General features: G+C 41.4%; 1 protein-coding gene across 4 annotated transcripts in view; it reads right to left on the bottom strand.

Moving 5' to 3' along the window:
* MYO1B (myosin IB) overlaps window positions 1-14,682 on the bottom strand; it is a 184,083-nt gene that overhangs the window by 64,333 nt on the left and 105,068 nt on the right. For all 4 annotated transcript variants that reach the window (XM_035007505.1, XM_035007504.1, XM_035007503.1 and 1 more), the window contains 3 exons: window positions 13,559-13,663; window positions 9,656-9,702; window positions 4,224-4,287 (listed from right to left, as the gene is read on the bottom strand). In XM_035007505.1, the coding sequence (XP_034863396.1) occupies window positions 4,224-4,287; window positions 9,656-9,702; window positions 13,559-13,663 (216 nt within the window). The remainder of the gene's footprint in view (window positions 1-4,223; window positions 4,288-9,655; window positions 9,703-13,558; window positions 13,664-14,682) is intronic.

Here is a 14,682-nt window from a genome sequence, read left to right on the forward strand (position 1 = left end):
TGTGCCCCATCTGAATTCTTGACCCACAGCATCCAACAGCATAAAAGAGGGCCACTGTTTTACTCTACTAAGTTTGGAGTGGTTTACTGGGCTGTATTAATAGGTAGACTAATTTCAACACTTGCTTTCCCTCATAATTCACAAGATATTATTTCTTTCAAGCTGAAAAGAGAAGGCAGTGACAGATGAAGTTTGAATACCAATAATTCTGCTGCCTTTCTGGGATTTAGAAAAAGCACTTAAAAATGATTAGCATAGTATATTCGACATATAAAATAAATAAGTCATGAGGATGTACCGTACAGCATATCAACTATAGTTAATAATACTCTGCTGCATGTTTGAAAGTTGCTAAGAGAGCAGACCTTAAAAGTCTCATCACAAGAAAAAAAAAGTTTTTGTAACTATGTATGGTGATGGATGGTAACTAGACTTATTGTGGTGATCATCTTGCAATGTATACAGATATGAAATCATGATGTGGTACACCTGAAACTAACATAATGTTGTACATCAATTACAGCTCAATAAAAAATTGTTTTAAATACTCAGATAAAATTATCCAATAAAGCAGGAGTTTTATTTCTCAATAAAGTTTTCTATGTCACAGTTATGTCACTTATTATTCATTGTGTACTTGTGTAGTTATTAATTAATTCAAGAAATATATTTCAGGTGTCAGACTGTTTTTGTTGCTGTCATTCAGCAATGAGCCACACAAACTAAGTCTCTGTCCTTATAGGACATATATTTGGCGAGGGGCTGGAGACCATAAGCCGTAAGTATATAATAATGAAAAAAAAAAGCAAACATTTATTCAATGTTTACTGGGTGCCAGGCACCATTCCACGCACTTTAGATGTTAACAAATAATTTACACCTTTTCATAACCCTATAAGATCAGTAATATTATTATCCTATTTCAAAGATGAAGAAATGGAGGCACAGAAAAATGAGTCACTTGTTGTCTTGTTTAGACATTAAAAACCACATGAGAAGAGTTGCATAAGTAACATCATAGGTTTGCCCCAAATAATGGAGCAGGGAAAGGGAGGGCCTGCCTATATATAACCAATTCTATCCTCACCTCAGCATTTACTGAGCACCTACGGTGTATCAGGTATGACAGGAGGCTCTTGATACCCTACCGTGAACAGGAAAGCCATACCTCCTGCTTTAACCTGGAAGGACAGGTATATATGCCACCTGAAATCGTAAGGCTTTTTCACAGCATATCTGCCTCTGTGCTGTTCTCCTTTTAGGAGATAAAATCCCCAGAGACTTGTACCGCATTTTCTCCGCAGTGAAAACTGCCATCAAGTGCCACAGCTGTAAGAAAGTGCCTACGACTACCAATTAAAGCAACAGGTGTCCAAGGTTTCTAGTTCATAACACTAGGCCCCGAATCCTCAAATATAAATGCATACATCTTATGATACTTACAAGCATTAACAAAGTAGCAGCAATATTATCTCACAGAAGCCAAGACCTGCTAGATGTGCTTCCACACTGTATCTTCTGTGCTGAAGCAGCTGTGTCATTTTCTATTTTTGCAACACCCCTGGCCGAATGGTACCAACTCCAGGGATACATGGTTTTCAGGTGAATTCAAGACTTGTTTTCGGGCACACCTCTTTTAGGAAGAGAAAGTTACTGGGCTTTCTCTTAAATTCCCTGGCAACCCAGCTGGCTTGAGTGATCGTGTGTCTTCTTCCAGGTGATCAGTACAACGGACAACAACCTACGCTGTTACTACACGGCTGCTGGAAATCGAGACAAAACACACTTCCCACAAAATGGCATGTCCTTTCTTCCCTTCTAGACTCCAAGAAGCTGACTTTCGGCAGCTTGCAGAGGACAAGAATGGGTTTGCCCATTGCTCTACACCCCGGAAGCCAGCGCACAGCAACTCCCACTGACCACCTATGAGTCAGTCCTGTATCTACACAGGGTGAAATTTCCTGCTCTTACCGCAAACGTACTCCTTTCCTTCCCAAAGCAAAGGGTACTCTAAAATACAGGGTGTTCCCACTACCACAGATTTCCATATAATTTCATTGTGGGAACAAACGGTAACAAACACCATATGAAATCCATTCATGATGTTATATTAATCTTAACTGGAAAAGAACTGAGTGTTTAATATTTATTCTCCATGGATACTGCAAGAATTAGTTAGGGGGCAGGAAGACATTTCTACTTGGAACTTAAACTTCAAAATGTAAAACCTAAGTTATTTTCTAAAATTTACAAGAAAGTAATCCTTAAATATTTTCCTAGAGTCCTCAAAAGCAATTATAATTCAATCATTCCACAATGTTTAGATGCATTACCCTCATTTAAAAAACAGTGTATTAAATTAATAATGAGAACTAATCCGTCTTGTAAAAAGTTAAGTGTTAACGACTTAGGAGTATCTTTCAGAATAAAAGTTAATCCTTCCTTAAAATGGTGGTCTTAAAACTGAGGCCCACCTCTTCCCTCACAATCATGCAGGAAGCTTGGTGGGTTGGTCCTCAGTGCTTCTGGTTATATCACATCCGGTTCGCAGGAGTACTTTTGCTTCCATATTTGACACATAACCTAAGTAGCACTATCCCAGCCAATTTCATTTCGTAGTAAAGCTTTCTCTTCAAACCCTTCTTGAACAATTATATATTTTTACAAATATGGCTGGTCCCAATGCATGGCACACAATGTGGAAACTAAAATGGAATATTAAACTATTTACGAACTACATTAGAGTGGAAACAGGAAGAACCAAAGAGTTCATCCAGTTCAATCCCATTGTTTCAAAGATGAGGAAACTTTAGCCCTAGGTTTCTCTATGAATCGTGTTTTAAAAACTTAAAAAAAAAAAAAAATCAGCTGCATACTTTCCTCAAATCACTTAAAACACTGATTTCAAACGGCAGTCCTCTGGTTCTAGAGTTCATCAGCAAAGATCTCAGGGGCCACCTGGGGGCCAAGGGGTTCTGGCTACTCATCTTCTCTTCAACCAGGTCAGATCTTGTTTTCTCTATTTCTTATTTGGGGTTCAGCATGAAATTTCTTTTGAAGAAGGAATTGCACTGCTGTAACAAATCTAATGAGCATTGCTTTGGATACCTGAGCCAATTCATTACTTTTTTTCTAGTGCAAACTTAGGTTTTTTTTTTTCAATCCCAATAGCACCACTGGGTGGTGAGGAGGCCAGCAGTGATGGGAGGTTCCGTGGTGTGGCCCCAAAAATCACAGGAGAATTCAAGAGGATGACCAGGCCGTGGTTCCAGGAGGACGTGCACAAACCCTAAGGTGTCATCTTCGATCTTCCAAACAAATCAACTACGAAATCAGCAGAAGCAGAAGCTTCAGGGCGGGCCGCACATACCGCGGGTGCAAAGTACTGTTGACAAAGCCATATTTACAAATACCATCACACCCACTTTAGAGAACTCTGGACTTGGGGCTGTTCAGCAGACTCGCCAGACACTGTTCATTTTTTTACCTTTGACAAAAACATTTCATTTCCATAATCACCAATCATGACTTAAGGAGGCTAAGAAATCTGTATTTCTACCTACCAGGTTTACCACATTTCAATGATGTAAATACACAAAGACAAGCAAAATTTCCCACAATAAAATGTGAAGTACAAGTCCACTCATTTTATTGAGCAAATGTTACCCAAAAAGTTACTAAAAAGTTATTAAATTAAAATCAACTATTTATATTTTATTTTTAATCATAAAATAATTTTGTTAAAGAAAATAACCACTAGAGGATCCTTTATTAATGAATTGACTTAAAAACCTATAGAACATAAAATACAGTTGGACTAATTCTTATTTGTTTAGCAAAATTTTAAAGATTTTCAACAGTAAAGACTTTAAGAGATCTTTAAAAAAGATTTAGGAGGGGCGCCTGGATGGCTCAGTTGGTTAAGCGTCCAACTCTTGATTTCAGCTCAGGTCATGATCCCACAGTCATGAGATAGAGCCCTGAGTCGGGCTCTGCGCTCCAGCAAGGAGTCTGCTTGAGATTCGCTCTCCCTCTCCCTCTGCCCCTCCACCAGCTTACATGCATGCTCACACTATAGTCTAACACATAGTCTGAAACGCATTGTCTAAGGAAAAGAAATTATAGTCTTATGTCTATCTCTTAAAGACTCAATTATCCTAAATCTTCTAATATATGTTTTGCTATTCTGAACTTCTCTAAAAGGATTCAAGGAAAATACTCACAGTTACTTATCACTCCTCCCAGTGGATCGCCTTTAAAATCAAATTCAATATCCATATATTTGCCCTGCCAAAGAAAGACTTTGTGAGTTTTCAAGATTACCTCAAAATATTCAGTCAGCATATCTTCTTAGAGAACAGCATGCTAACACTTTACACATTTGTTCAAATGTAATTAACACACAATTTATGTAACCATGAGGCAAAACAATATGCCTCCATAAATAATTTATACTAAATACCACATTAGCTCAAAGCTAACATATCATGTTGCTAATTTAGGAATAGATCTTAGCCAGCATGTGACTTTTTCATTTCAGATACGTGTTTCAAATGTCTCAAGAGTGTGTGTGTATTCAATTCAAGAATAAAAACTGGGAAAAGTAAGTATTCCTTGTATATGCACTAGTTGGGAATATAAATTATTTCATTTTTATAAGCAAAATGTGTTTTAAGTCATGGCTAGAAACTCCAAGTATACTGGACAGTGGATAGAATGGAACACATAAAGTTCTGTTTTTATATCTACTCAAATCAAATGCATGCTTATACATTGTGACCAATCTGGAATCGAAGACTGACCATTATCACTCTCTTTGGCTTTTGATCTAGATTATACAGTAATACATATATCCCAGTTTCCTATTACATTTTATAGATGGTATCTTAAACACACAGAAACACACGTGGAGTTTCATACTGTGATTTTGAAAGAACTGGTCTATAACTGTCTAGTTAAAGAGTAACAAGCGTAACAGAACAACCCTGACAGCTGGTTTTTGTTTGAAAAAGGATGTGTTGGGTCTAATAAGTGGTCTTTGCTTTTGTTTCATGTTCTACTTTAGTAATAATCACATAGATGGCTTGTAAATAAGTCTCCCAAAGAATGACTACTTTAACGCCTTCTATTTTCAAAATAAACATAGGGGGTCAGAAACGTGATTATACGGCACTCAGTCAACAATGCGGTCTGTGACCTTTTATTAGCTTATACATGCTCTCTTGCCTTTCTTTTCTTCATTGTCAAGGCTCACCTGTCCTTTTCAAAAGTATTCTCTTATTCATTAAGCAAATGTCTACCAAGCATTTCTTAGATACTTAAAGTAGGCACAAGGGAAAGCAAGGCATAGTACCTGCCCTCAAGGAACTTCCAGCCTGAAGGGAATTGAGCCAGATAAACAGGACGTTACTGTGTATGGAGACAGATCCTACAGTGAGGCAGGGTGCTTGCTATGCACGAAGAGTAGGAGACAAAGGCTGAGGTCCACCCCAGCTCAAATGTGAAGTATCAGGGTTAAGTCAGGCAGCAAGAAGGCGAGACAGCAGGAAGGAGGGCCATAAGAATAGGTATCTGTGAGGCTGGTGAGGGAAGCTGGCACACCTCATGGCATCAAGACACTTTCCTGACAGCAAAGTCCTGTCATTAAAGATTCTAAACAAGGAAGCCATGATCAGACTTGCCTATTTACAAGATCACCCTAGATAACGTGGGATGGACTGGAAAGGAGCAAAACCAGACACAGCTGACAGGAGGTGGCAGGAGTCATGGGAGAAATGTTGATGGCTTTAAGCAGGAGTGAGCAAAATCGGGCAGAGTAAGCAGAGCTGAGAGCTCCCCAGAGAGTCACCATGACAGATCCCGGTTTGACGTAGGAGGTTAAGAAAGGAGCAGGGCTGTGATTAGAAAGTCCAGGCAAACGAGTAGATAGCTATGCTAAGGAGGGGAGAAAGAGTAACTTCACAGGAGAGTCAGAGGTTGACCATATAAGAGGAGGTGATTTTGATGGAAGGTGCTTCCTGGACAGAGGAAGTCACCAGATCCAGAGCACAGGTGGAGGGATTAGCAAAAGATGGGAGTTGAGACTCTCCCAGTGTGACAGAAGGGTGTCTCTACAGATTCAGGGACAGGTGAGGCCCCAAAGCTGAGGACGTGGATGAGGAGGAGGAGCAAGGTGCTGATGACAATGATTTCCACGAAGTAAGCCTCCTGTCATCAGTTGAGAGTAAAGGATAGGGGCTCTGCCGACAGTACGATAAACCCCGTACAGAGTGGGAAAGGAAGCTGACCAGGGATAAACGAAAGGACAGCACTGAGAATTCAGATGATCTTGGAATGGTATTCTTCCCATGAGCTTGTCATGAGTCTTCTCAGAGAAGACCAATGCCTTCCCACTGCCTAGAAAATAAAACCCAAGACCCTGAACCTGATACTCGAAGCCCTCCAGGGGAGGCCCCGACCCATCTCTCCAGGCCTTTGGCCCATGGCTCCCTTCACAGATCCTCTTGTCCCACCACTGACATGGACCAGGGCAGGTCCATTCTGGTCTCTCTCCTCGGCTTCCCCATACCAGCTCTCCTGGCTTTCTACTCGATTTTGGCACATTTCAATCTTACAGGCCCACTCAGAATTGCCCCCTGCCCCAGACTCCTCCAGCTTCTCTATTCGGAATTTCCATAAAGCTATTTTTGGAACTTACTCATGGGGAACTTACTATTTTATGTGTTGTGTTATAATTACTTTTAGACATGTCCATTTTTTTCTGACTCGTCTATAAGCTTCTTAAAAATATTCATTCGTCAATGTTTTCTGAGTATCTACTATGACACCAGGCACCGTTCTATGACACAAGAAGGCCGAGCTCCTTGCTCCCATGGCTCCTCCTCTCTAAGGTCCACGATCAGAGAGAAACAGAGAAAGTGAATGTAATCTTTCCAGAGTTTAACGAGTGCCTGAAAAAGTTAAAAGCACGATGAAATCAGAGTCTAGAAGAGGCATCATAGAAGTAACACTTGAGGTGAGACCTAAATGATGCAGGACAGTGGCCATGCAGCGATCTGGACGCAGAGCACATCATGCAGGAGGACCAGCAACTGCAAAGATCTAAGGCAAGAAGGCGCTCAGTGCTCCTGTCACAAAGGCCTGTGCTGCCAAGGCGGGGCATGCAAGGGTGGGGAGGGGCGTGCAGGGGCGGGGCGTGCAAGGGTGGGGCGGGGCTGCAGGGGCGGGGCGGGGCGTGCAAGGGCGGAGCGGGGCGTGCAAGGGCAGGGCGGGGCGTGCAAGGGCGGGGCGGGGCAGAGCCGGCCACCGCTCAGGCAGGCCGGCGTGGGAAGCTCTGGGAGGAGCCTGTACTGCACTCCAGGTGCAAGGAGGAGCCACCGAGGGCTTTCAGAAGAGCAGCAGTGAGACAGGTTTGTAAAGATCACTCTGGATGCCAGTAGGGAAAGGTCTGTAGGCTGCAAGAGGAGGTGCAGGGAGACCCATGCGTAATTAACTTTTCAAAAAACAAAAACAAAAACCAGAGGTTTCAAACAAATGAATACATTGTACGGGTTTTTTTTTATTCTTACTGAATGAAAGGTTTGGTAACGGAATTTTCCGGACCCTATGCCTTCTCTCCTAGCTTGGCTCTCTGCAGATGGTAGACGCTCCACTATTACTCCTCTTCCCTCCCCTGAATCCCTTGGTCGAGAATAGTGACTTCCAAAGCCTTAAATGTCTCTTTTCAAAAACAGTGGGGGTCACTTCCTTAATAGAAGTTCAATATGTGGGGCGCCTGGGTGGCTCAGTTGGTTAAGCGACTGCCTTCGGCTCAGGTCATGATCCTGGAGTCCCTGGATCGAGTCCCGCATCGGGCTCCCTGCTCGGCAGGGAGCCTGCTTCTGCCTCTGACCCTCCCCCCTCTCATGTGCTCTCTCTCTCTCATTCTCTCTGTCTCAAATAAATAAAATCTTTTAAAAAAAAAAGAAGTTCAATATGTCAAACTAGAGGTACTTGGGGGGTAGAGAGCAATGTGAGGTACCTCTCTGAGAACACTCGTCTGATATGTCAGTGGCAATGAGCATGCGTAACTACACCACCACACCACCGTCTACCACACTGCTCAGTGAAGAGATCAAGAAGTTCATCAAACACAAAGGAAATGCAATTTCCCCAGAGTACAAATGTTTAATACATAAACCACTGTTCTATACAGTAGTGACTGTAAATATAGTAGAGTCCTGTCAAATTATAACGTGGATTTGAGTATATTACTGATCAAGTCACAGACCACCAAGCAGAGAAATTACTAAAAACTGGGTATGAAATGATTTAGTCTATAATCAAGTATTAATCTCGTATCCTAACACCCATGTTATAATAGGATTTCAAGTTACTTATTAAGCCAAATCACCTGCCAAGTCTTTCACTAGATTTCAAACATCACAAAGTAGTAATGACTCTTTAGGCAATATGGTTTTCTGCATTTTTGTAGTCTATAGACTAAATAATTTAGACATTTTTAAAAAGTGTATGTGTACATTTCCAACAAGCAAAAAAAAAAAAAAGTCTTCACAAAGGAGTTTGATCTCTTAGAATTACTTCTATCTGCCCACACCTTGCTTCTAAGTCTATTTATATAATGAGATTAGCCATGTTACAACAGGCATGGCTCAAATCAGCTATAACCACGTAAAGGGCTAATCCAATGGAAAAAATTTACAGTCCTGGAATTAGGAACCTCAGCCCTCCACTTTCCAAGCTACTAAAACTACCTCTACCTGAGGTCACTGTCTTGCCTTGAGCACTGGATAACTCTAACGAGAAAAAAGCAAAAAGGGAGACTAAAAGAAGTGATGGGGAGAAAGGGCAGGAAGGGTCCCTGGCAGAGAAGCATAAAAATCACCCAAAATGGTCCCAAGTAATGTATATAAGAAGAGCTTATAAAGTAAATGACCTTTTATTATAAAATTTATAAGATAGGTTAAACTGTAGAAAAAAGGGGCCAATTTCAAAGTATCACCATCACACTCAACGCACTTCCCCCAACCGCCATCAGGCCATGTCTGTGTCTCCATAAAGACCAAAGCAGGACAGCGCGTGCTCAGCAGGAGAGACCCCAGCGGGCTGCTGAGGGCAGTACATGCTGGGGAGAGCCGGGAGAGGAGACCACGAAGGTGTGTCTTCCCGCACTCAGCATTTTCCAACTCAACCAAACTCGAAACATCAATCAGCTGCAGTTTTTACCTCTGTAAAGTTTCAGTGTACCCTTCCATCCTTCCTTGTCCCACTGAATAAAGGACAAAAGCTGTAGAGTACAAAAACTTGACACCCGGTTTCTCCTTCCTTCTACTTAATCTGATTCTTAATTGTGATTTCTAAATGCCAAAACTCAGGTAAGTAAAGAGTTCTTCTAAAGAGCCTCCTTTCAATTGCCCATGGAATTCTATGATAGATGACAAGAAACTATGAAAGTCTGGCTGTCACTCCAAAAAGAATTAAAAAGAAAAATCCCAGAAAGCAAAAAGTAGTCCTTAGAGAACTTTCTGTGTCTCAACAGCAGGGGTGTTCTTATTTTTCAAATGTGTATATTAAGAAATACTAAACATCTACTGGTTGTTTAAACATACATGAGCTAAATATTAGTGTTAACACTTATGCTTATACAAATACTTACAAATCTAGAGGAGTTGTCATTCCTTACAGTCTTGGCATTTCCAAAAGCTAGTAAGAAAGAAACAGATGCATGGGTAAAATTGACAGAAAAATAATTTCAAGCAGAAATTTAAAGCAAATGAATATTTGATAGCTATAAATCTTAGAAAATACAACTTGCAGCAATGACATTTCTGTCCAAGCTTCCCATAGAAACATAACACAAGTCTTAAGAAAGCTTCCACGTCTTATGACAAGTTCATAGAAAAGGAGAGTCATTCCTATGATTCATGGAATTTTTTCAAATATTACTATAAATGGAATCTTGTCTAATTAAATAACCTTTTACTGTTTTAAAAGTAGTCAGTTGAGTGGATAGCAAGCAAGGCTTGTATTCTCCACCATTACCATCAGTGTAAATAAGATTATTTCAGAGATGACTGACTACTTAGTATTATCAAAGGCTTCATGGAACTTGATGAGGTTTCCAGATGGAAAAGGCACAAGAAACTTTAAATTATTTAATTAATTTAAAAATAAAGCTACTGAAATGTGATTACATATGTAACTGTGAAATACAGAAAGAGTAAGAGATTTGGAAACTAACATCATCTCCAATAGGCTAAAAATACTACATAGTTTCTTTAGTTCATACCCATCGGACCTAAGTGAAACTTTCCAGAAAAGAAAGAAAACCAAATGGGCCCATAATGCAGAATCCAAGTTTATTCCAAACTTAGCTGCTGTGAGGAGCCCAGTCTCCCACAGGAGTCCCTTTTAAGAAAATAAGGGCACCTAAGAACCACAGGTTGATGCCACCCCAGGCACAGAATGCTCCCGTTCAATATAGGTAGTTCATGGCGTCATAAAGAAAAAGGTCTGTTTCACCAAGCTTGTGCACAAAGTAGGGGCAAATTAATCTGGGCCACAGTAGCAGAGAATTAAGCTGAATAAATATAAGGCATATAAGCAGAAGGATCCCCGTTTGATTGCTTTGGAAGAAGCCCAGCAGTGTACCTCTAACCTCAACATGCAAACCAGTCACCTAAGGATCTTGTTCAATGGGTCTGGGATGGTCATGAAATTCTGCATTTCTCCCAATACTCCCCAACCCACCCGCCGCTGTTACTAGGATCCCTGGGCCCGCTGCAGCTAACAGGGACAGAAGACTACTCAGTAATGTGGCAACCAGAAAAATGAATCTTGAGATTAAGAAGCCAGGCATCAAACCTCTGGAAGCCTCCATAGCTTCATTAAACAGAGGGAAGATTAGAGTAACAGGAGTTCAAATGGTTACCAAGGGCTAAAAGCTGATCCAAGTTTTGAGAGCAGTCGCGTGATCAAGGTGCGACCGTGGGTTTCTGTTGAAGTTCACTTGGATATTCAGTAGCCAAACCCGATGCGTTATATTTCACGTTTGCTGGCTTTTTTTGTGTTTTTGATTTTTTAAAAATAGTTGGTTCCGGCTCAGTTCAGTAGAAATTTACAAAGTCAACACAGGGAAAGTTCTTCGTATCAGCGATTAAGGTTGGGAGGGGTATAGTTTGGTAGGTCCCTGATGCCAAATTCTCTCCTTAATAGAAAATCAGCTGAGAGGCTCTACTGAGTGGGGAAACCTGCACACAGGAAATACTCAAAAGGATGCTTACTGAAGAGGCTCACATCATTATCCATGTCCACCACCAGCTAAGAGGCTTTAATAAATGCAACCCTGAAAAGGCTGAGTGTTGCCCCAGTGGTCATGAAGACCACGACATTTCTCGTGTTTTAACAGGCTAGTCTTCCCGGTGGGTGTGAATATGTAGGGGGGCCAAGTTAACTAACTTGCATAGCCCCAAAGTCCAGCTTGAGATGCTGATGCATAAAGGACAGTTTATTGTGGCTTGAAGGTCAAGGGCAAGTGAAGGAATTGCTTCAAAAAAACTTTATTCAAGGGGCCATTTGCACGCCATAAACCATCTTTTCATCAAACAAATCTTGAGTTGCACACACAGCTCTAAACACTAAAGTCTTTTATTGTGAGCCACAGAATCAAAAACAAGTGTTTCATTATAGAACACTTGAGACACATTCCTCAATTGTTTTTTTAAGTTCATTGTTCTAAATGTTCATTTACAGTAGCAGTTCCAGCTAAAAAGTAAAGCATTCCCATAAAAGATAATACATGCCCACAGCAGACATTTCTTCCATTTCCTGCACTGGGGCCTAGTTCTAAATACCATCAAATAAAGGGCCAGATTCTCATCACAGATGCAAGCTGTAGCATTCCACAGTGCTTCTCCTTTAGATCACAGCGTTCTTAAAATAAGCATATACAGAAATACACGTACAGCACCCTAACTTAAAGGCAAAAGGGAAAGTAAACAAAAAGTCAAATACTGGAACAATAAAATGAAGATACAGCACTTTCCGTAATAGCGTCTTTATTCGTTAAGGTACCGAAGGGAACGAAAGATTGGTATAACAACAGAATAGGTGTTTCAGGTTTTGCTTTTCACAACTTAAAGTATTTTCACTAGTCTTATCTCACTATCTGAGGGGTGAAGAGGCGGAAGGAGGGGCTAGGTCTAGGTAACAAAGAAAATAGGCAGGGCTCTGTCCCTCCACACTGGGGGGCATCTTACTCACCCCAAAGCAGTTCTGCTTTAATCCATGCTAAATCTTGACCCTCCATGACTGTGAACAAAGAGTTAAACCAAACTACTCTTCTAGACCAAAGACTCTGATCAGGGCTGGTTCTGACCCTTGACATTTGGCAGTGTCCAGTGACATTTTCAGAGCTAACAACTAGGGCCAGGCGTGCCTCTGGAACCTAGTGGGTAGAGGCCTGGGATGCAGCTAAACATCTTACAATGAATGCACAGGACAGCACTCCATAGCAGAGATTTATGCAGTCCAAAATGAGGTTGAGAAACCCTACTCTATCCCAACAACTATATGAGTGACAATAAAGACAGGCTTACAATATAAAGCAAAAATCAAGGACTTGCCATCAATAGGGAAAGACTGATTTACTGTTTCCAAAGCAAACAATGGTTTATGCCTTTGGTTTATGCCAACCTCCATGGCTTTAGGGGGACTCACCTCTGGCTTTTTCTGATGGTAGTATGGACTCCATGTATGTGTCCCCCACCAATTTTTATGTTGAAGTCCTAACCCCAATGTGATTGTGTTTAGAGTTGGGGTCTTTGGGAAGTAATTAGGGTTCTACGAGGTCATGAGCCAACCAGGGTTCCTGCCCCCAGCCACCACACACAAAGGAGAGATCATGTGATCCCACAGCAAGATGGTGGCTACCAGCAAGCCAAGAGGCCTACCTTGCCAGCACCTTCATCTAGACTCCTGAGCCTCTAGAAGTGTAAGAAAACAAATATCTGTGGTTTAAGCCACCCGGCCTATGGTATTTTGTTAGAGCAGCCTGAGCTAACTAACACAGATGGCCAACCATAGAATCTGAACTCCAGAGACAGGTTTAGGCTTTCTGTGATCCTGAAAAAAACTGTCCTTTAGATGTTTCTCTGGCACGGCCTTTCTGACAACAGAAATAAGCAGCCACAGGTGTTATCCCAAATGATAAAATAGCACTGCACTCATGCGGCGCTTTTTCACCAAGGTCTTCCTAGCCATCAAGTCAAATGCAAATATCAGGTGATTATTTTTAGGCAAAATTGAAGTAATTCAAATAAAAATTGAAAGGGAAAAAAAATGAATGTAAGTGGGAAAGCTCCTTTTGGATGAGTAAACTGTTTCCTCCTTTAAGCACCTGAAGCCAAGAGTTCTTAGGACACAGCTCATTTGCCCTGCAGGTCCGGGCCTGAACCTTCCTCTTTCCCTGCCTCCCCCCAGCTCCACTGCCAGCCCACCAGGTACCTGAAGAGCCCTGCAAACTGGATCACACTGACCCGATGTACACAGGAAATCCTACCTTCCAGGACTGGGTTGGACTGTAAAAGCTGTTCTTTGACTTGGTTCACTTCTGCTCCTTTTCCACAAACGGCCGCTACATACGACATGACAAGCTTGCTGGCCTCTGTGGATGAAAACAAATCCTATCAATAAATTAAGCAGAAATCTGGAAACAAATTTTAGAGGAAGGAAATAGGGTGTAGAAGATCCATTAATGTTTTCAAATGCCTTTATACCTGGGACTAAATAATGTTTTGGATATCTTTTAAAATTTGTGTGCTTTCCACCAGTCAGAATGGCTAAAATTAACAACACGGGGAACAACAGTGTTGGCGAGGATGCAGAGAAAGGGGAACCCTCCTACACTGTTGCTGGGAATGCAAACTGGTGTAGCCATTCTGGAAAACAGTACGGAGTTTCCTCAAAAAGTTAAAAATAGAACTACCTTACGATCCAGCAATTGCACTACTAGGTATTTCCCAAAGGATACAGAAATACTGAATTGAAGGGGCACCTGCACCTCGATGTTTACAGCAGCATTATCAACAATAGCCAAACTATGGAAAGAGCCCAAGTGTCCACTGACAGATGAATGGATAAAGAAGATATGGTGAATATATCCAATGGAATATTACTCAGCCATCAAAACGAATCAAGTCTATCCATTTTGCAATGATGTGGCTGGAGTTAGAGAGTATTATGCTGAGTGAAATACGTCAGTCAGGGAAAGACAAATACTGTATGATTTTACTTGTATGTGGAATCTAAGAAACAAAACAAATGATCAGAGAAGGGAAAAATAGAGAGGCAAACCAAGAAACAGACTCTTTTTTTAAGATTTTATTTATTTATTTGACAGACAGTGAGAGAGGGAACACAAGCAGGGGGAGTGGGAGAGGGAGAAGTAGGCTTCTCCACTGAGCAGGGAGCCCAATGCGGGGCTCGATCCCAGGATCCTGGGACCATGACCTGAGCTGAAGGCAGACGCTTAATGACTGAGCCACCCAGGCACCCCAGACTCTTTAACTATAGAGAACAAACTGATGGTCACCAGAGGGCATGGGGGTTGGGGGATGGGTTAAATGGGTGATAGGGATTAAGGAGTGTACTGGTTATGATGAGCATCGGGTATTGTATCTAAGT

The sequence above is a fragment of the Mirounga leonina genome, unplaced genomic scaffold (genome assembly GCF_011800145.1).
Source record: "Mirounga leonina isolate KUSES-001 unplaced genomic scaffold, KU_Mleo_1.0 Mir_151, whole genome shotgun sequence".
Lineage (NCBI taxonomy): Eukaryota > Metazoa > Chordata > Mammalia > Carnivora > Phocidae > Mirounga > Mirounga leonina.